Source organism: Phoca vitulina, unplaced genomic scaffold (genome assembly GCF_004348235.1).
Source record: "Phoca vitulina isolate PV1807 unplaced genomic scaffold, GSC_HSeal_1.0 scaffold27, whole genome shotgun sequence".
Taxonomy (NCBI): Eukaryota; Metazoa; Chordata; class Mammalia; order Carnivora; family Phocidae; genus Phoca; species Phoca vitulina.
Window position 1 is genome coordinate 16,848,564 of NW_022589730.1, and position 21,393 is coordinate 16,869,956.

The 21,393-nt window shown below is 50.5% G+C and overlaps 1 protein-coding gene across 1 annotated transcript in view; it reads left to right on the forward strand.

Annotated features, from left to right (window-relative positions):
- Positions 1-20,662, forward strand: part of ALPK2 (alpha kinase 2) — a 101,788-nt gene extending 81,126 nt beyond the window's left edge. Inside the window, exons 10-12 of the mRNA XM_032422594.1 lie at positions 2,683-2,900; positions 7,940-7,988; positions 20,434-20,662. Coding sequence (XP_032278485.1) covers positions 2,683-2,900; positions 7,940-7,988; positions 20,434-20,662 — 496 coding nt within the window. The remainder of the gene's footprint in view (positions 1-2,682; positions 2,901-7,939; positions 7,989-20,433) is intronic.
- Positions 20,663-21,393: the final 731 nt, after the last annotated feature.

A 21,393-nucleotide genomic window follows, 5' to 3' on the forward strand; every position in this document is an offset into this window, starting at 1 on the left:
CGCATGGTTGCTCCCGCAGTGAGTGGTAGGTGAGGCGCATTCCTACACATCCCCTCACAAGCCCCCGTGCAGTTTGTTCCTTGCTCAGTGACTGATGAACGGGAAGGGCCAGCTGTGACGTCACATCCTTGCTCCATGCTAGAGTAACTGGGGAGTGGGGGGGCGGGCAGAGCACCCCTGCGGCGGACCTCAGGGAGGAGTGTTAGGGAAGCTTCAGTTCAGGCAGGGTGGGGTGAGGAGAGGACCTGGGGGTGGGACTCAGATGGGCTCGTGTGCGTGTGTGAGTGAGCGGGGGGGACACTAAGTTAGGGGGTACCAAGATGGAGGGGATGGGGTTGTTAGCGTGCCCCTCCCCCTTGCCTCCCACTCTACCAGCTTATTTCTACTCAGTCTTTAAAACTCAAGTCACGCCACGCCGCACCCGGAAAGCCTGCAGCCTGTCTTTATTAGTTAGGAGTTGGGAGCAGCGTGCACCTCCCTTCCCAGCGTTTGTCCCTGCAAAGCAGGGGCTGTGTCTCTTTCATGTTCGCTTTCCTGGTGAGTTTTTGAGATTCTGGCATAAGCTACTCAGTAGACCTTTATTGAATGAAAAGAATGGGAGGGTGAGCCGCCAGTCACCGAGGTGGGGCAGAGATAGGAGTGTGGGGCACATGAGGGGTTCAGTTTTGGCTGTGTTAAATTTGAGGTGCCTATTAGACATCGATCGAAGAAAGTAGGAGGCTGGACATGTGAGTCAGGAACTCAGGGGAGAGGTCTGGACCGGGGATATAAACGTGGAAACCGTCACCATGCCGATTGTACTTGAAGCAAGGAGGTCACTGGCCAGTGTGGGCAGAGAGAGAAGAGCTCTCCCAGGGCACGCCGGCTCTAAAGTTTGGGGAGACATGAGGATCCAGCAAAGGAGACAGGAAAAAAGTAGCCAGTGGAGCAGGAAGGAGACCAAGAGGAAGTGAGTCTCTGGAAGCAGCGGGAAGGTGCTTTGAGAGATCAGCTGTGTCCAGTGGCACTGAGAGCAAGTAAGACGGTGACGAAGAGGAGACCGTTGGACTCAGCCACACCTGGATGCTCCTGGTGCCCTTGACCGAAGCTTCTTTAGTGGGCATGCCTCCGTGAGTGGGTCCCAGAGAGACTGGGAGGGGAGGGACTGCAGACAGTGAGTCTAAACTGATCTGAGTTTGGATGGCAGCCGTGAGTCGGTGGTTGAGGGGCAGTGGGGTCAGCATGCTGTGCAGAGTGTCTCAGCAGGTCGCTGGGCCACTTGGCAATGATGGTTCTGCAGAGGGAAGAGGGGATGGAGGATGTGGGCAGTACTTGCTGGGGCAATATCCCTGATATCAGAGGGGGTGGCCAGATCCGGGACACCAGTGGAAGAAGAGGTGCGGGGGGGAGCAAGGAGGCTTAAGCCATCGTGGAGGGCAAAGGGAGGGCGCAGACTCCGGGAGGTAGGACTCTATGGTGGTGGCAGCTCTTAGAAGCTCTCTTCTGATTGTTTCAGTCTGCACAGTAACCCAGGAAGCAAGGCCATCAGCTGAGAGGGAGGCTGGGGAGGAGGGGGGCGGAGTGAGGAGAGGAGCGATGGGAAACAATCATCTAGGGGGGTGACGGCGAATGGACTGTGCGGAAAACCCCATTCAGGACGTATCCCTTCTCCCCTGCGGCCGCCACCACTGTTGTGCTGTGTGCTTCCTGGTCTCCCTGCTCAGCCCTTGCCCCCGCACGGCCCCTTCTCCCCAGAGTGGCAGACTCATCCATAACACGGGTGTGTGATCGTGGCACTCCTCTGTCTAAAACCCTCCAGTAGCCTCTCATCCAAATCGGTACAAAGGGCCAGAGTTTTTCAAATGACCTTCCAGACCCCACAAGGTCTGGCTTCCCGTTCCCTCCCTGTCTGCACCCACCTGCTACCACCTCCCCTTTGCTGACTCTACTCCAGCCACACGGGCCCCTCCCTGCTCTTGGAACCCACCAAGAATGCTCCTGCACCAGTGCCTTTTCCCTTTGTTGTTCCTTCTACTTAGAATGCTCTTCCCATAGATACCTTCATGGCTCCCCACCTCCCTTCCTACAGGTCTCTGCTCAAACGTTCTTTCTTAACAAGGCCTTCTCTGACCTCCCTCAGTAAAATAGCAGCCCCTGCCTGACCCTTGCGCTACATAGCACCTTTCCACTGCTTTATTTTTTCACCTGGCACCTAGCACTACACATTGACTTCTTTATTGCCTGTCTCCCTCATTTAAATGTAAGATCCTTGAGAGCAGAGCCTGTTTTCTTCGCTGTTTTCTGGAACAGCATGTGGAAGACCATCTGACATAGAAACCACTGAATGAATATTTCCTGACTGAATGGAAGGAAGGAAGGCAAGAAAGAAAGAAGGAGAAATGATGGGTGGATATATGGCCAATGGGTCACTGAGATATGACTATAAAGCAAACATTCATTTCCACATGGGTAGTCAAACTCCTTCCCAAGGAAGGATTTCTGACCAACTCCAGGCACAAAGGAAAGACAGAAATATATCTTTCCACCTATTGAACAACCATTGTGGTCAGGGGCCAGCCTATATCTAGTGGGGTCTGGGGATTTGTTCTGCATCTCCCCGCTCCCCCAAGTGAAGGCAGAATGCCCCCAGTCTCTAATTCCAGGTGAGAACGTGATGTGTGCCCACGCTGTCTTCCCTTCCAGGATAATTCCCATCTTTCTTATCCATCGCCCTGCGAACAACATCCCTTATGCAACAGTGGAGGAGGAGCTGATTGGAGAATTTGTGAAGTATTCCATCAGGGATGGGAAGGAGATAAACTTCTTGAGAAGAGAATCGGAGGCTGGTCAGAAGTGTTGTACCTTCCAGCACTGGGTATACCAGAAGACAAGTGGCTGCCTCCTGGTCACGGACATGCAGGGTGAGGAAAGCAGCCTGGCCTGGCTTCCAGGGATGCCGCGGGCCTGGAATATTCCTGGGGGTGTGGACGGAAGGAGAGGGAGAGGTCTGCTGGATGCCTTTAAGCATCTTTACCAGCAGAAGGTGTGACTAATGTCTCATCAGGAACAAGGGCTGAGAGAGGAACCTGAAATGACCAGCCAAATGGAGCACTAAAGTACATTGTAATAATTCATACCAATAATGCGTTCCTATTACTACAGGTAACCGAAAATTGGCTTGATTGTTCTATCCTCCACAGGGGCAACTCCGAAGTATGGAGGAAAATCTGGCTGTACCAAAAGATGAATTAAGATGTAATCATTCATTCTTAATAGGTGAAAGGGTCTTTCACAGTTGCTTTAGATTTTCAAGCTCCACTGTCTAGTTTGCAGCATTATCAATTTATATGCAAATTGATGGGAATGCCTTTGTCATATGAAGTGGGGATATGATAATTAGGGTACCCAGAGAGACAGCTCTGAGACCAGTTGCAGTTTGGGGTTCCCCAAGACCACCTTCTGGTTCATTAATTTGCTGGAAGAACTCACAGAACTTAGAAAATCCTTTACACTCATGGTTATGGTTCCTTACAGTGAAAGGATACAGACTCAAGTTAGTAAAAGGAAGAGGCTCGTGGGGCAGAGTCAGGGGGAAGCCAGGTGGAAATGGCAGGTGTCCTGTCACAGTGGAGTCACGTAGACAGCGCTTACTTCTCCCAGCAATGATGTGTGGCAGCGCACAGGAAGAGCACGGGAAGCTCGCCCAAACCTCGGTGTTCAGAGTTTTTACTGGGGGGCGGGGGGGGAGGCCATCACATAGGCATCACTAGTCACAAGGTGGACTTTGGTCTCTAGCCTCTCCAGAGGTCACACCCATGGCCCCAGGTAGACCAAGACACTCTTATCAGGCAGGTCATTCCGGGGCTTAGGGGTTACCTCTCAGGAGCTGGGCGAGGATTGAACCTTTATTTGGGCAAGGTTAATCCTTTCCTGCACACAAATGTTCAGGTACAAATATTGGGGAAGGGATCCCAGGAAACACTGGTAGGAGAGAGAAGTGGGACAGGCAGTGGGAAGGCGGCCAGTAGGGGAACCTTATAACAAAGCCAGTTTCCGCGGCGGGTCACTGAAGCTCCTGCCTGCTGGGGAGACTCTGGGAGCCTGTGCAGAGCAGCTCCTCAGAATTATCTCACGCAAGAGTGAGGGAGCAGGGGTCTTTATACACCAACTGTCTTTAGCTACCGGTGGAAGGCTACTCCTGGTGGGGGTGTTAATGCTCCTGCACTTACCACCTGCACACGGACAAGCCAAGCTGAGCGAAGCAGGCTCCCGTGATCAGAGAAAGTTCTCAGGCAAAGAAATGCTGGTGGCATGTGGAGGGGGCCAGCGTGCACGGAAGCGGTTAGGGTGAGGGCAGTGGGTGGGGCGCCAACAGTTTCTACCACAAGGGTTTTCCTTTTCCTCTTCCTTTCCAAATAGTAATACTGCAAAGAAAAATCTGAACTATAATCGGGTGCCTGCTCTATGTCAGACCTTGTCACAGACGAGGATCTCCAGCTCTTTCTACAGCCTGGTGGTGAAGAGCAAGACTGCCTCTGGGTTCTGTTCCCACCACTTCCTAGCTGTGAGCCTTGGGCAAATTACTTCCCTCTCTGCGCCTCAGTACTTTACATGTGGGGTTGTTGTGAGGCTTAAACAGAATGGGAAGACATGTAGCACAGCATTGCCACATAGTAAGTGTTCCCCGATTTTTTAAACTTTTTATTTTGAGATAACCATAGACACAAGAAGTTGCAAAAATGTTCAGAGCGGTCCCCCTTTTTGTATGTACTCATTTTTCCTATAATTTTTGTCTGATCTTCATAAGACAAAAGGAAGACATAAGACATAAGTCTGCAAAGAAGACATTAGGATCCCATTTTACAGATGAGAAAACAGAGGCTCAGAGACAGTGCTTTGTCTGCTGTCACTCAGCTAATAAGCAGAGGGGTCCAAGACTCTACCCTGTGGTTTCTGACTCCAAAAGCCAAGCTCTTTCCACTAAACTGCAAATTTACCAATTTGCGAGAGATTGCCAAGTGTCTCCCGATGTTAAAGCTTCTAGTGAGGACCTTCTTGTAGGCCAGCTGGGAAGTGCACCGTGTTACAGTCTTGCAGATGGGGCCAATCTGCATACAGAAGGCTGCCATACCCGCTCACTTTCTGAAGAGACTCCACTGTCACTCTCACACACACACACACACACACACACACACACACACACACACACACATCCCTATCTATTCTAGTTAGACTCCGGCTGTGTAATTCTGGATTCCCCCCTCCATCTTTTCTCCTTCAGAGTTAATTTTGCAATAAATGTAGTTCTTCTACTGAAAAGCAACACCCTGGAACTCTGTGCACAGCTAGTTTTGCTTCCAGGCACTTGTAAACAAGCGTAGTGGAATGTTAACATCTCTCCGTAAATGATGTGTGCGGTTTAATGTGTTGGCACGGTGTATCATAACGGGGTTTATTTACTCTCTGCTGCTGGGGAAAATCTCTTTATTGTCATCATCGTTGTGTACAAGATAGCACATCCATTCTCTAGAGAACCTGTACATTTTCTAATTTAACTGAGACACTGGAATGAGGATTAAAAAAACCCCAAACAAACTCAAACTCCACTATGACCTTCTCAGACTCTTAAAAGCGATCCCCTCCATCATTGCATTAGGTTGTTGACAGGATTGTGGTGGGTTCTGCAAGCTTGGGGGTGAAATCCCCACATGTGATTTGGCCCTGAGGTCTGCCCACCGCTGAGATCACTAGGGATCGTAAGAAGCGGTCACCCCAAAGACCCAAGAACTCAAGTTCTGGAGAACAAATTCCTGATGCTGCCTACTTCCTTCCTTCCACCAGAAACGACCCGTAGATGACTGTTATCCCCCACTCCACTTCATTGCTCCACACTAGAATTCAAATTATTATCCTATGGAGACTTTGGTTGAATCCCCAGCAAATTACTAAACCGAGACACGTTTCCTTTTCAAAATTATATTATATTTTTCTCAACTGTAACTGATAGCTGGTAATTGTGAGAGGCAGGAAAAGCAATTCCCAAGTTCAAGGACCTTTTGCCAAATGACTTTTTAAAATTGGATTGAAATGCAGCTCAGAGCTGTGATTTTTAAATACAGCATTCCACAAAAACAAGATGTCCAAAGAGGGCTTTTACAATTTGGTGTCTTTTTTTTTTTTTTTTTTAAAGCACAGCCCCTGTAATAAAGGTTATGTGAAGCATTTCTGCATATGTTCTCGTTGTTAGCAGCTTTGCAAGAATGAGATGAATTATTCGCCCTCTGCGAAAGCGGCTTTTAAAATGCTCACTGGCTCACCCGAAGTGCCGGGTCGGATTTAGCTCACAGGTGCACTGCAGAAAAGGAACGCCATTGCTTCTGTCTGACTAACCAGCCTGAATAGCAGCATGGCCTGTATTTTTGCCGTACTCCGGGCAGATGCTGCTGAATCAGGGCATTAACCCATTAGGGTTCCTCTCCCGGGCCTCCGAAAGCAGCGCTCATAAGAGTGGAGACCCACGGAGCTGGGCTGCCATCAAGTCTGACCTCGGGGTTGGCTTGGGAGAGGATGCTGGTTCCTTCGTCCACAGCCCAGACCGGTTTCTGTGCTGCCAGGCCCCTCTGCGAGCGGGTCATCTGCTGGCCATGGGGAATACAGCAACCACAGGCCTGGGTAGGACAAGAGGCAGGGGCAAGAGAGGGGGAGGCAAGCCAGACAGACTGGTGGGGTAGCACTGTGGACCCCATGCTCTGCCACAGAAGGCCTATCACTAGATTGCAGGCATGTGCTTGAGGCGGAGGTCCACTGAGTCGGAGCCCGTGCCCGTGGCCACCACCCTAGAGAGACAGGAGCTGAATGCTCCCGGGTCTGGCAAGGAGAGTCTGGAAAGGCCAGAGGCCATCCACACTCTGGGCGTCAGAAAGGTTTGTCTTCCTCCAGATCTGGAAGAGGTTAGGGATGCAGAGTGAGACGGGGACAGGGTGAGAGCATGGCTCTTCTACCGCCCCAGGTGATGGCTACTCCGGCCTTGCCCGCCCTGCAAGGCAGAAGGATTTTCCGTTTTCTTTGAGTCTCTGGTTCCTCAGCCACTCTCTCAACTGCTCCTGCTGGAGGGGCAGAGGCAAAAAGCCTCCTGTGCGCTTGCGCTTCTATCCGGGGTACACCATGGCTCTTGCTGAACCAGAGTGGGAAGCTCAGGGAGCTGTGTGGCTTGTTTTGGTGTTGGTAACCAGCCCCCCCATGGTTTAACGGGTAGAGGCTAGGATAAGTTAAAGGGTTAGACCATGGGTCACAGCGGTCAGCATCTCCAGGCCAGTAGTTCCAAGTCTCCATGTAACTCAGGAGTGTTTCCCTGGGCCTAAAGCCAACCCAGAAAATCTTCCCTCCTTAATTGGGAAACCATCTTTACGGGGATGGGAAATCGCATGTCTGGAGTTTGGCTTGGAACTGAACCAATGCCATCTTGGACTCTCTCACTGCTGACCTCACCACCCCCCCGGCCCACACCCATGCCCACGTCACCCGCCACTGCAGTGACCCGGTGGAGCAGACCGAAGGCCCGTCTGAGCGTTTCCAGGGAGAGAGCTTGCGGGCCAGGCAGGCGGACTCAGAGCCGTGCATGGAGCTACGGCAGCGGGGGGTGGGCCAGGCACACAGAGGACATCGTTGCCCGAGCTACAAAGGCCTGGGGGTGGCTGGGGGTGGCAGGCCCCACCACTGGTTCCCACAAGACACAATTCCCCTAAAGTGCTGTCGGAGGCCTGCCGTCCCCCGTTATCATCCCACAAAGCTGGAAGTATGTCTGCAAGGCCGTCAGTGCTGATGGAAACAAGGAGGAACGTGTGCTTATGTAGGAGAGGAAGGCGGGTGGGCTGTCAGTACCCCTTCCCCCGGAATGGATGGCCAGTCCTTTCCCAGGAGCCCCGGGTAACACAAATCTCACCTCTCTCTCTCCCTATAGGTGTAGGAATGAAGTTAACTGACGTTGGCATAGCAACACTGGCTAAAGGGTGAGTAGAAAAAACCCCAGCACATCTCATTCGATTCTGAGCCTCCAAACACCTGCCGGGCACACACTGTGAAACTGATATGGGCAAGTCGATTTCTTGTCCTAACTGCAGATGACAAATGTTCCTGGGACGAATTCAATTCGCTTCTCTCACTTACCAGGAGAGCCATGGGGGGTCAACGCCAGCATGATTGGAATTTCTTTTAATCATGAACATTCCATTTTTCTGCCTTTGATATCTTCACTCTTAGAATCTTCTTAATTTTTCTGCATTTGAGTGCAGTGAATTCAATTTGCATATTTTTAACGATTCCCCCCCGCCCCTTATCCCAAAAAGTCCTTCAGGCGGCTCCCACACTTCCCTGGAGGTGGTTTCAGGAGCAAATGGCTAGGGAACAGCTGTGATGCCTTACTTTGGTGGTTGTGTGGCTTTGTTTTCCCAGTTCAGTGTAGGGTCTGGCTTGGTTCCGTGTGGGCTATGCCCGGACGGCACTGTGACATCTTCCTGGCTGATCTCTTGAACATCTGTGCCTTCTCTCTGCTTTGCTGGACCACCGTTGAGGAGAAAGCAGGCAATTTGTGGTTCCTGGTGAAAATGCAGTTCTGGGTTGGAGCTGCCCCTTGCTTTTGCCCACTCCCGCTGTTCCCATGGCCCAAGACTGTCTATCACGAGGACGAAATAGAGGGACGGATGACTTTTCGAAGGGATGGATGGCTTATGTGTTATTATTGTCCAGGTATGGCGAGGCCAGTCCTTTTCTGGATGGAAAAGGAGGACAAAAGCCACTGACAAGCATTTGTTGCACACAACCCCGAAGAGGGCCAGGCTGCGGGGTCCGCACAGGGAAGCACGAGGGTCAGTCTGGAGGCAGAACATGAGCAACTTGTTTGATTTGGTTTTCAAGGGAAGGAATGGGTGAGGCAGGGAAAGCAAGCTTGGGATTGGCTAGTGTGAAAAATGTGAGCAGGCTCTGGGGTGGGGGGGGGCAGTCCTCCTTGTCTGGCCCTGGTGCCACGAAGGCAGGTGTGAGAAAGGCTTTAGATGGGCTAGTTTGCATCTGAAAGGTGTTCTAGAAGGCCAGTCATCCACTATCTCTAGGAATTGGCTACCTGGGAAGGGCAGTCTCTCCAGGGTGAGCAAGACCCCAGATGTCATAACATCAGAAATAGAGAAAACAGAATGGCCTGATTAATAGAGCTTACTCCCCCTTGGCTGCTAATGACTTATCCGAGAGAACTTTCTGGTTATTTCCGCCCACCGGCATCAGCAGTCCTTCAACAAGTAAACCTATCTCCAACCTTAGTGAAGGGCAGAGAAAAGCAGAGGAATGGGGCAAAAAAAAGGGGAAAATGGACTTTTTAACCTCCAGATCATTGACTCTGATTCACAGAGTTCTCACTGACAACACAGAGCTTCTGGTCTGGGTTTAGAACTAAGATGCAGTTTGGGTGTTTTCCTTCTAAAAAGCGGCTCAGGATAATACAGTTTTGTGTGGGGATTCCCTCCATATGGCATCCCCAGTGCCAACCAGAGCCCTAAGCATCAGATGAGTCTGGAAATTTCGTTGTGGCCTTGGGCATGTGAGGAGAGCATGGCAGGCGGGGTACGACGTAGTGGGGAGAACTGGGGTTTCAGAGAGAGTCTTGGGTTCAAATCTTGGCTTGTGCCATTTACTTGTGACTCTCCCAGTGGCGGCCTTGCTTCTTCTTGTGTTACAGGCGTTTGTCCCGCCCGTGGGATGGGTGACCGCGCATCCTGGTGTGTGCGGGATGGTGCCATTTCATGTCTGCTGTCCTCATACCCATCGAGTTAGTCATTTGTCCTGGACAGTTTCCCCCACTTAGAGAAGAAAATAATGGTGCTGCTATTTATGAAGAGATTTCTCTGGACCTCAAAAGCATTGCCCAAGTAAAGCAGATTCCGTGTTCCCTGTGGGCAATTGCAAATTCAGCATCATGCACACCTGGTTTGAATGCTGGGTTCTCGTCTTACCAGCTATGTGATCAGGTGACTTTAAAAAAAAAATTTTTTTTTGAAGATTTTATTTATTTGATAGAGAGAGTGAGAGTGAGCGTGCGAGTGGGGGGGGAGGGGCAGAATTGGAGGGAGACAAACAAGCAGAGTCCTCACTAACATAGAGTCTTGATCCCACAATGCGAGATCATGACCCGAGCAGAAACCAAGAGTTGGAAGTCTAACAGACCGGGCCACCCAGGCGTCCCGGGTCACGTGACTTTAAGTTCTGGAAGCCACTGATCTACCGAATGGGGACACAAAGGGCTGTCTTGAGGATCCCTCCCCCACCCCCGTTAATCTGCATCCAGGCCCGGAAGCTCAGTATGTGCGTGATCAACACTGGTTTCCCTCCTCCCTCTTCCCTCAGCCTGATGCCAGGGTAGACAAATTTCATACCATTCTTTAGAACAGCTTTCTACCAAAACAAAGCAGAAACTTGCCCAAGAAGTTTCAAAAGCTAAGACAAGCTTAAGAGCATGATTATTTAAGACATCTTTTAAAAGCATCTTAACAGTTTCTGGGAACTCATTGTACATTTTGGTCCTCATTTTAAAAAGAAATGCAATCCCTTGGTTTTGTTCTCAGCTTTAATGTGACTTATCTGGCTTGGGACAACTGCCCAAGACCCATTAGGAGAGCTGATGGCTGGAACCCAGTGCAAAATGTTGTCTCTAAAGTGTTACTTATGGCCTTCTCTCCTAAGGAGTGGTCAGGAGGAGATGGGACAGAAGGGAGTTCTGAAGCACCTGAGAGCTTTAGAAGGGATACTAGATCATCTTGTCCATTGTTTTTTAAAAACTGTTCTTTCAAATTTTCCTAAGTCACAATTTTTTCCCCCCAAAGAAACATTTCTTAGAAGCCCAGTTTAAAAAACTGATAAAAGGGGGACCCTCGATTGGAGTGTAAGGAGTGGTTGGGAGATCTCTTCGGAGGCCCCTGGGAACCCCTCTGCTCTGGATTGACAACCGACAACCATGTCCAGCCTTCTTACTTTCCCAAGCAGGAGGTGCAGGGAAAGGGGCGGGCTGCTTGCAATCACGGCACGTTTGGAGCTGAAATTCAACTGAAGAGACTCTCCAGGGAAAGCTAGAGCTGCAACATGGAGCTCAAAGGGAAGAACCCTTAGAAAGGGTTCTGATTTGAAGGCAGCTCCAAGACAGGCTGAGGAGAGCCCAGGTGGGAAGGACTGCAAGCTGGGGAAGAGGCTGGGGAGCGCTGCAGATGCCCCAGGGCCTCTGCAGAGCAGGAGAGAGGATGGACAGCTAAGTGTCCATAATGCACTTTCTCTTTATTCTTAGCAAGCACCCCAGAGGGCTTAACTCATCCCGGCTGGAAAGGGAGGAGCCTGGGGAATGGGCACAATCCTAAGAAGCAGTGTTCCGTGTAGGCAGCATTACACACGGTCTTTTAACCACATTAGAAAGAACACAAGGCATGGGTGGGAGAAGCATGGAGGAGGCCAGTCTGACTTACTTTACTAATAATTAATAACGACAATAATAATAAACAGGGGCGCCTGGGGGGCTCAGGCATGTGACTCTTATCTTGGGGTCATGAGTTCGGGCCCCACGTTGGGTGTAGAGATTACTGAAAAAAATAAACTTAAAAACATTTTTTTTAATAATAAACAATACACCGTATTGTTTAAAGCAGCAAGAAAAGGATCTCCCAAATTTAGGACCCACCCTTTTCTGGCCAGCAGTGGTCAGAATCTTTGGCAGGAAGAGAAGCCATTGTGTCATTTAAAGAAAATATTCCCTTATGTCTCAATCTGCACCGTATGTTTGGCTGCTGGCCTCCCAGTAAGTGCGACCTGTCTTGTCCTCTTGTTGAGTGAAGGCAGAGGGTATGCGACTATTTTGAGGGCAGTTATTTACAATCTTGTAAAATAAAATAGGAACTGTCATGACTTATTTGTTTTGATGCCACTTTACCTGGTAGAATGATCCTTAAGACAGAAGTATGTCCTATTTCTCCTGGGAGCCAGCGATAGGAAGATGTCTGGAAACGCATCACCTGTCCCCAGTACCCATGACCTTCCAGCAGTGGTGAGTGCGAAAACTTCAGCTTACAAAGCGTGGCCAATAGCACTGTTGCAACATCTAATAACCCATTTTCTCGGCAGACCCAAGACACTGACCGGACAGTTGAATATTTTTCCCATTTGGAATTGCTTGAAAGCTCTTTGAAGGGGAAAAGGGAAAACGCCTAATTCTATAACTGGAGATTTAGAAAGTTAACTTCACCAAATCAAAGCCCGTGTAAACCATGTGTAGGGGAGCCGACCGGCAGGTGTCCCAGTAGGTCCTGGAAACCCGCGCCCCTCCCAGCCAGCCATTGAATTTCTGGGGAGATGGCGTGATGTGATTGGCCACCAGAGGGCACCAGAGCCAATACGTTTTCCCTTTATAGGCTCCAAAAAAAAAAAGCTCATTTTATGTTGCGGGGATTAAAGTGAAACAGCGAAGAGTACGCTGAGTAGATTTCTTCCCAGTCAGTAAGCATTGGACGACATAGGTCTGATGTGAAGAGCACCAAAGGACACTCCTCAGGGTGACCAGCGCCAGTATCTCAGATTTCTACACTTGAAAGAAAGAAGCAGCCACGAGATGCATGGCAATGCCCAGTGTCCCTGACGTGGAAACCAAATTCAGGAGACAGAATGACAAATGGCTTGTTCCCTGCAGAAGGGCAAACATGAGGTGATGGGGACCCAAATGTCAAGGCAGGAGCCTGGGAAGGACAATTGCCCTGAGAAAGCAGGCTCTGCTGCTGTTGGTGTGTGCAGCTCTCGTCCTACAAGCCCTGAAAAAGAGGAAAGATTAAACCAGACTCCCACATTTAGTCAAGCTAAGCTCCAGAAAAAAAGGCTCTATCCTCACTGCCAAGAGCAGCCCACGGCGGAGCCTCGAGTGCCCACGGGCAGGCACAAGTCTGAGACCCCACCGTACCTGGAGGGAAAGGGCAACACAAGCTGGGGGATGCAAAGAAATAGGATTTGTATTCAAGACACACAGCCCTACGGTAGGCTTGTGTGTGCATGTGCGTGCGCATGGTGTGTGTGTGTGTGTGTGTGCACGCGCCCTGCGTGTGTGCTGACTCCAGGCAGACCATTAATGCATGAATCTGCCAGGAGGGGAGGAAACAAAGGGACCCGGGGACAGAATCTCCTGACATCCTGTAAGTGCTTCTCACAGCAGGGCCGTGTCCCTGTAGAACCCACACGTTCCAGCGGACTTGCCAACGCAGGCTTCAGAGGACAGTCTCTCGGGTCTAAGGGACCCGAGAAAGGCACCTTACCTAACTCTCCGCTTCCCCCCACGGCCCCATTGTCATCTATCCTGGAGGGCGGTCTGCATCCTGTTTTAATCTGATGAAGCCGTCACACAGTAGAGCACCTTGGCCAGTGGCTGGTTTATTTGGCCAGTCTTGGCCATCAAGGAGGTCTGGAGGCCCAGGAAGGGAACATTTACCTTTTTCACAATTTTGGCAAGGCTGGCACCAACGGCAATGTTCTCGGTGTGTTCAGAGTCTCCCGGATCCAACAGTCAGCAAGGACATACCCCTCCATGGAGTGGGAATAGCATGGCAGTCTCCTGGTCTTGGCCCAAAAGTCTTGCAAAGGACAGCTTGTTGAAGTGAGTAAAGTTGGAGCTGTGGGCTTCTCCCCCTTCCTCGGCACTACCCCCCAGCCTGGCCATCCCCAGGACCAGAGTGACCTGCAGCCAGGCTCCTTGTCATTTGCCATCCAGCTTCAGAGGCAAGTCTGAACAGAAAGAACATCTGGAGAGGTTGAAGGGTTTGAGATGGGCCCCTGCAGGATGGGCCCCTGGAAGACAGGAGGAGGGAAATGGAAGATGAAGAACTGAGGGCCAAGAAGGTCAGGGTTCACAAGAGCCTGAGAGCATAGGGCTACATGAAGACCAGACTGTCCAGAAAGAAGTTCTCAGTGCCTCCAGGAAGGTCCAAGCAAAGTGCGCTGGAGCCAGTTTACAGGGATGGAAGAGGGAACGTGCCACAAAGATGCCATGGACTCAACAAGTTTGTCAATAGAAGACATGAAAATGTCTAGAAGGTAGCTAGAAAAAGGAGTGTTGTGTGTGTGTGTGTGTCCCACAAAGAATGAGGGGCTCACTGTGGAGTGATGTTCCAGAGGAGCAGAAACCCTTCCCTAAAGATTTCAGAGCTTGTCACATAAAGAAGGCGCCTCAGTCAGTGCCATCCCATCCTGAGCACACTAAAAATGTGGCCTCCACGACCACCCCATGCCCAGATGCTCTCTGATGGTGAAACCTTAATAGGAATGCTGATGCCCTTTTGTCTTAACTGCCCGACTCTGTGCCCTAAAGGGGCTCCTCCCTCTGCAGCTAAAATCTGGGTTTGGGCCGGAGCTTTGGGAATCACAGCTCTGGGGCTGAGGACAGTGGATGACTCTCAGACTGCCCATTTTAGAGCTGTCTGGTCTCCAGGATCCCCTCCTTGGCCCTCTGTGTCCTGACTTGAGTTCGTGTTTCAGATACTAAGGAGAGGACTATGTGCTGGCATATCTGTGGGGACCCACGGTCACGAGAACGGGGACCATTGTAGATGCTTGGTTCTCCCTCACCTCCCCAGGGCCTCCCTCCTGCTCTCACTTCCTCAGGGCTCACAGCACAGAGCCCCTCCTGGCTTAGGGAGGTTCCTTCAGCAGCAAGACAGCAGAAGCCATGCAAGTGTGCAGGGCTTCTAGAATGCCCTTGCCAGCAGAACCAGAGAACCAGACTCGTGGGCTGCTTTTGGCCCTCCTCTCTTTACGACTCCGCTGTTTTCCAGCCTGGGCGGATGTCAGGGAAGAAAGTGCCAGGGCCGGTTTCCATGGAGCCTCCCCAGGCTATTGCTCAAACTGGGGCCTGAGGGAGGAGCCGAGAGGAGGCGGAAGGGCAGAGAGTGGGCAGGCTGGGGCAGAGCGGGCTGTCAGCCAAGCAAAGGAGCTGGGGTGGCTTCTCAGGGACACGGAGCCCCTTGAGCAGCTGTGTGACCATGATCTGACTCACCCTGTGGGGCAGGAGACTGCCCACCATGGCGGGCAGCAAGGACAGCCCCCGGGAGGCTACAGCCGTAGTCTGGGTGAGGTGGTGGTGGCCGGACCAGGGTTCTCATGGTGCTTGTGGGGGTGGGGTGCGAAGGTCACCTCTCCAAAGGGAGGAAGATCGTAGACAAGCTCAGAACACAACTTGTGTAGAAAACACAGATGCGGTTACATTACAGCATCCCCACCGCAAAGAGCTCAGCGACTCTTACAGAAGCATTTTCAAAGGGATTGTGTGAAAACAAGATTCCTGTTGTCAAATAATCTTGAGAAACCCTGGATTGAATAAGTGTAGGTGGTTTCTTTAGTGTGAAACTTCATATGGTGTTTAAAGAGCCAGTGGGTGATTTCAAGGCCCAGGGGCGCAGGGAGAAAGATTATAGAGCATTAATTGCAGTACTTACACCACAGGATGATTTTTATTTCAAAGCATCTTGTGGGGCTCTTGCTCCTTGGAACATATTTCGGGAAATGCCGACCCACAGGAACAATTACATAGCATGGCTCCTGAAGCCTTCCACAAATGTCCTCTGGCCTCATCCCTCCTCAGAACACCTGCTCTTGCTCGGAACGTCCTCTGAATCTTCGCCCATGCCGTTCCCTCTGCCACATAAACCCCAAGCCGTCCTTCCTGCGTGAATCCTGCTCAGGACCCACCGCGCAGTGGGAAAAGCCCCATCCCTCAGGTTCCTGTAGCTGTTTATCACATAAAATGTAATTATTTGTTTGTGTATCTGTCTTCCCTACAAGATGGCCAGCTTCTGGGAAAGGGCCACGTACCTTATTAATCCTTTTTAATCTCCCCATCATGTCTGCTGTCTAGCTGGTGCCTAATGAAGGAACAAATGAAGAAATGGAGGGTATTGATGGAACTGTAGGAATCACCAGATGGTTCCAGAGTGGGGGGCTGCCCCGGGTCCCTCCTTTTGTACATGTAGATAGCAATCTGTTCTCTCTGTTCATAAATCCAGCCCTGGCTTTCTTGTACACACACACACCCCAAAACTAGAGGTTTATTTCAATTCCTCACCCCTCTCCTCACCCTGAATTCTGGGTCCTTGTAGCCATTCCCTATAAGTTAAAAGTTTCTTCAGAAAGGATATCAAACTAAAATTTGTTCTAAATAGCCTCTGGCTTGCTTCTAAAAGGATTAACTAAAGTGTGGGAATTCTCTATTGCTTTTTCTTGTCCTACGAAGTTTTAACGGGTCCCTTAGTAAGTCAGACAAAAACCTTAATTCGTTCAACACAGCCAGATCTGGAAGTTTCTGCCACTTGGCTCCACCCACTTGCCCTCTCCAGGTGTGTTTGGAGGCAATCCATGGCACAGGGAAGCCATGATGAGCTGAGAAGAGAGGAAGAGAGAGAGAGAGAGAGAGAGAAAAGCCGGCCATGCCATCAGCTGGCGATTTTTGTATGAGTCTGATTATCAAGAAGTCAGCCTAGCATGGCTGCCAATGCGTAGTGAGTACTGAATAAATCTGTGCTGAGTCAGGACAGGATTGTGGAAATAGAGAGCTTCCTAGGATGTTGTATGACACAACTTTCACGAACAAACCATATGCCTGTGTTCCAATTTAAATAGAAAAGTGTCTCCAAGATGCAGTAGGGCTGACTTGAAGTCATCACACTTCAGTTCATCTCTTGGCCCCTCCAGGTGGGGTTGCTGGACCAGTGGCATCAGCATCCCCCCAGACCTCCTTAGAAATGCAGGATCCCGGACCCCAATGCAGACCCCCGGACCTACTGAGCCCAAACCAGCATTTCAACAAGATCCCTGGGTAATTTGTATGCACCACTCCCATCCGAGGGGAAGGATATTTAAGAAAAGACCCCATTGGGTGATGTTTGGTGGAATGAATGGATGGTTCTACTTGAGGGAGGTCGTGAGGGAGGACGGACAGATGAACATAAAGTGATGGGCTAGAAAATTATACTAATTTGAGGTCAAGGATAAAAAGATCCAGTTAGTAAAATTCCACAGAGCTAAGCTTTCTAAAAATGGAAATGTGTGAAAAAGTTCTACAAGGTTCTCTTTATTCTGTTGTATTAGATTCCTGGGGCCACCATAACGAACGGCCACAGACTAGTGCTTAAAACAACAAAAATATATTCTCTCGCATTCTGGAAGCCAGAAGTCCAAAGTCCAGGTAGGTGTCAGCAGAGTAGGTTCCTTCTGGAGCTTGTGAGGGAGGATGTGCCCCACGCCTCTCTCCTGGCTTCCCAAGCTGGTTGTCAGTCCTTGGCCTTCCCAGGCTTGCACATGTCCCGCTCCAGTCTCTGCCTCTGTCGTCACGTGGTATTTCCCTGGTGTGCCTGTATGTTTTCTCCCCTTCTTGCATAGACACCAGGGTGTTGGGTTAAGGGCCCATCCTACTCCAGTGTGACCTCATTTTAATTACATCTATAATAACACTGTTCCCAAATAAGGCCATGTTCTGAGGTTCCAGGAAGGATATGCCTCTTGGAGGGGACACTATTCAACCTAGTACAACCGTCTAACAAGAACAAAAGAGGTGAGTGCAGTGGGGATCATGCTGGAGAGATGTCAGGCTACTTGAGATTCATGGTCTCCTCTACTCCTGCTGGTGGCCGATGGCACATGGGGCTTGCAAGGGGTACCAGAGGCAGGAGAACTTGTATTCCCCATTGCTTGGTGGTATAGGAGAGCTTTATGTCCTTTGAAACACTCTGGGTTAATTGATCTAGGAACACGAAGGATGTTGCCCTGTTTTCTCTTAAGGCATCGGCCATGGCTGTGAGTTTGAGAGAATAGGAAGTCATGGCAGGAGCCCAGCATCCCTGACTGAGACCAAAACTAAACTGAGAACGGAGAAAGATTTTTAATTCGGCAGATGCTAGGCAGCCCAAAAGATCTACATGTGAGATAGGTAAGGGATGGAAGTTCATTATTGCATGGTATGCCAAGTGGAAGGTCCAAAATGAGACTCAGAGAGAAAGAGAAGTTCAGAAATGTGCTCTGGAGACCCTCTGGGCTGAGATGAGGCAGCTCTGAGGATGGGGCTGGTGTCCGTTTTATCCTTGACCTTTACTGAAGAGCCTCCCCTGGACGGGTATGTTGGGAATCAGGTAGTGTCCTGGGAGAGATCACAGTCTGTGTAGAGATGTGAGGCATCCCCCGAATTCTGAGAAGTGGATGTAGTTCTCCTAAAGATACAGGGAAGACGTTGGAGATATTTCTTCTCGTGGTGGGGCTAGGGCCAGGGAGGGCTCCACAGAAAGGCACTTGAGCTGGTGGCTGAGAAAGGGGCTCCTAGACCAAGCAAAGCAGCCTTCCCTCTAGGGCCTCACCAGGCCCACGGCCGTCTATGGTAAAAACCAGCCCCAGTCCCTGCTGCCCTACTTTGGCTTTCCAAGAGGAGTCTAAAGAAAGAGTGACATAGAGGAAAAGAAGGGGCCAGATTTCCGGGAACAGGCCTGGGCTCCCCAGGGCTAGTCAGGAGGGCAGACCCTGCTGCAGAGACTGGATATTTTCCGAATGTTTAAAAGCCTCAAGGCAGCCTGAGACAGGTGACCACGACTTGTTTCCAGGCAGGGAGGCTGCCCCTGCCCATGACCTTCCTAGTTTGTGTGAGGAGCGAGGCCTCCCTCCAGCAGAAGGATGAGCTCGGGCTCTCCAGCTTGTCTGCCAAGCACAGGCCGAGGCCGCCTCGCATCCTGCCCGCATCCTGCCCGGGAGCGCTCAGGCACCAGAGGGACGCAGTGGGCCTGACAGTTCAGCCTTTCTCGCGGTGTCCTACAGAAGATAGAGATGTTTGGATGACGTGGTTGGCAGTGGAATTTTTTCTGCCCTGCTGGATTCAACTCCTGTCTCCAGCTGACTTTTCCTTCAATGAGGGAGCTTGGCTTTTAGGAACCGAGTCATTTTTCATAAGCAAATGGACTGTGGGCTCCCAGGGGCAGAGCGTTCCCTTGCAGGGAGGAGGAGGAGGGAGCAGGCTGGATTTGTAACAGATTCGTCAAGTTAGAGCTGCTGCCTGATGCTCTGGCCCCAGGGATGAAAGGAACCTTTTACTCCCTTAACAGCTTCAAACCCAGCTCGGATTTCATAGGGAAAAGCGTACAGTCCTGGTCCCCATTCATTCCAGGCTTGTTCACCTTTGTGGTTTCTACCAGCCAATGAAAGAGACCGATTTCTTGTTTGTCCTATTAATCAGATGTGCCCAGAGCTCTCTCCCACCCAGCAGGGCTGGTTTCATGGGCATGCTATCTGTGTGGTCCGCTGGGACCTGCGCTCAGAAGGACCCTGGGCTTCATTGAACGCGTGCTCGACTGTTGTTGTCTCAAAAGTCTTCATAATTTTTGAACATGGTGCTCATGGTTTCATTTTGTACGGGGCCCTACAAATTATGCTGACTGTTCCTTAATGCCAGGCTCACCCCTGCTCCCCTATTTACCTCCCTCACTCTTCAATCTTGGCTTGAACATCCCTTCCACAGGATGAAATGTTATAATATTGATCATTAAATAACTTGGTCAACACTAATTGAATCTGTACAGCATGTCAGGCCCTGAGCTAGGTGGTCTGTGTGGATTTTCTCATTTCATCCTCTCAACAACCTGTCAAACAGCTTTCTTGGTGGGTGGGGAGATTGGGGGCCTGGAGACTTGTCCCCTCAAGGAGGACACTAACCTTCTGTGATTGGGATGTGAAAAAAGTCATTTACAGTTTGAGTATTAAATGTCCCAACCCAAAGGAGCAACCCTTGAGACTACTCCGAGGCAGGTCAGTGTGGTCCCTTCTAGAGCCCACTAATGACAAAGGCCCATATTCTTCTCCTGCTGGGGAGCAGGGGGAGGCGGGGTGACACAGGACAGAGCTGAGCTGCATCCTAATCTTGGCTCTTGTACCAACTTGCTTAGTTTTCTTGGCTGGTGCCAGAATCTCTGGGCCTAAATTCCTTTAACTATAAATCAAAAGGTCTAAACGAAATAATTTTTTCCAGCCCCAAAGTTGTAGAATTTTTTATTTAGAACCTCTGGATGGGATGGGGTAGCTTTCAGACCACCAAGAGGTCTAATTTTTATCAAGATGGTCCAGCACTAGTCACTATGACTAAAAGGAAAAGAGCAATAATGTGCTGTTTTATTGGAACCATAAGCATCTAGAAGACTTGTGTAATCCCAGGCCTTGGGTCTGTACTCTGCATGCCAGTGGGTCTTTGCCTTTGCTCAGTCCCACAGGGTTTGTTTCTCCTTTCAATAGTTGTGACAAACATTTAGCCCTTCTTGTCTAGAGTGGGAATCAGTATATTTTCCATGTACCCTTAGTCTCCCCTGATAAAGCTGGTGAAGTGTCCTGTTTTTAAAAAAGTCTGTGTCCTTCTACCCAAACTCACAGGTACAAAGGATTTAAAGGCAACTGCTCCATGACCTTCATTGACCAGTTCAAAGCGCTACACCAGTGTAACAAGTATTGTAAAATGCTGGGGCTGAGATCGCTCCAAAACATCAGCCAGAGACAGAAGGAGCCACGTGTCAGTAAAAGCAAAACTCAGCCCAACTCCACAACTGTCAAGATGGCGCCCGGGCCCCCCGCGGCAGGAAGGAAGGCCTCGCGTCCCCTGTGAACTGATGGCCGCCAGCCGGCAGCACCCAGCCTTGTGGGCGGAAATCTGGGGACACTCAAGAGAGAACGTGTAGCCTGCGTCACGCACAGCCGTGTGACCGTCCTATTTCCCGCTGCCCCGGTGCCACCCTGCTTCCAAACCCATCACCTGCTGGCCTCCCTGAAACGACTTCGGGGCAGGATTTGTGACCAGACGTGGGGAGAGACGGAGTCAGCTGTCACCCCCAGAAGACAGTCCATCTTTTTGCCCACCGTTAGCATGTTTACCGACTTCACGTTCTTTGTCTACTTGTGTGTCTGCACGTGGTTGTGTTGTCAAGGACTTGGTGCTGAGCCCGGTCTGTCCACGGCCCAAACCCTCCCGGCCCCCCCTTCCCAACCTGGGGATTTCTAGACGCACCCAGCTGCTTATACACGGAAAACGTGAATTCCTCCATGGGGTCAAGTCGTCAGGCTAGTGTGGAATGTTCTATTGTTGCCAGAGGGGGTTTCTAACACACAAGGCCATTTCCTTCATTCTTTACACACCCGGCTAGAATTCTGTGCTTAATTAAATTCATATTTAAACAAAGAGTGTGAGATGCATAGATTGGCACAGACCCTTGCTCTTTAGAATCTGTGCTGTATTCTGCCTTCCCCCAGGATGAGTACTTTGGTGATCTCCTACTCAGCTTACTGGAGCATGACATCGATGCATCTGTGTTTTCTCCCCATTCCTACGTCCCAGAGAAG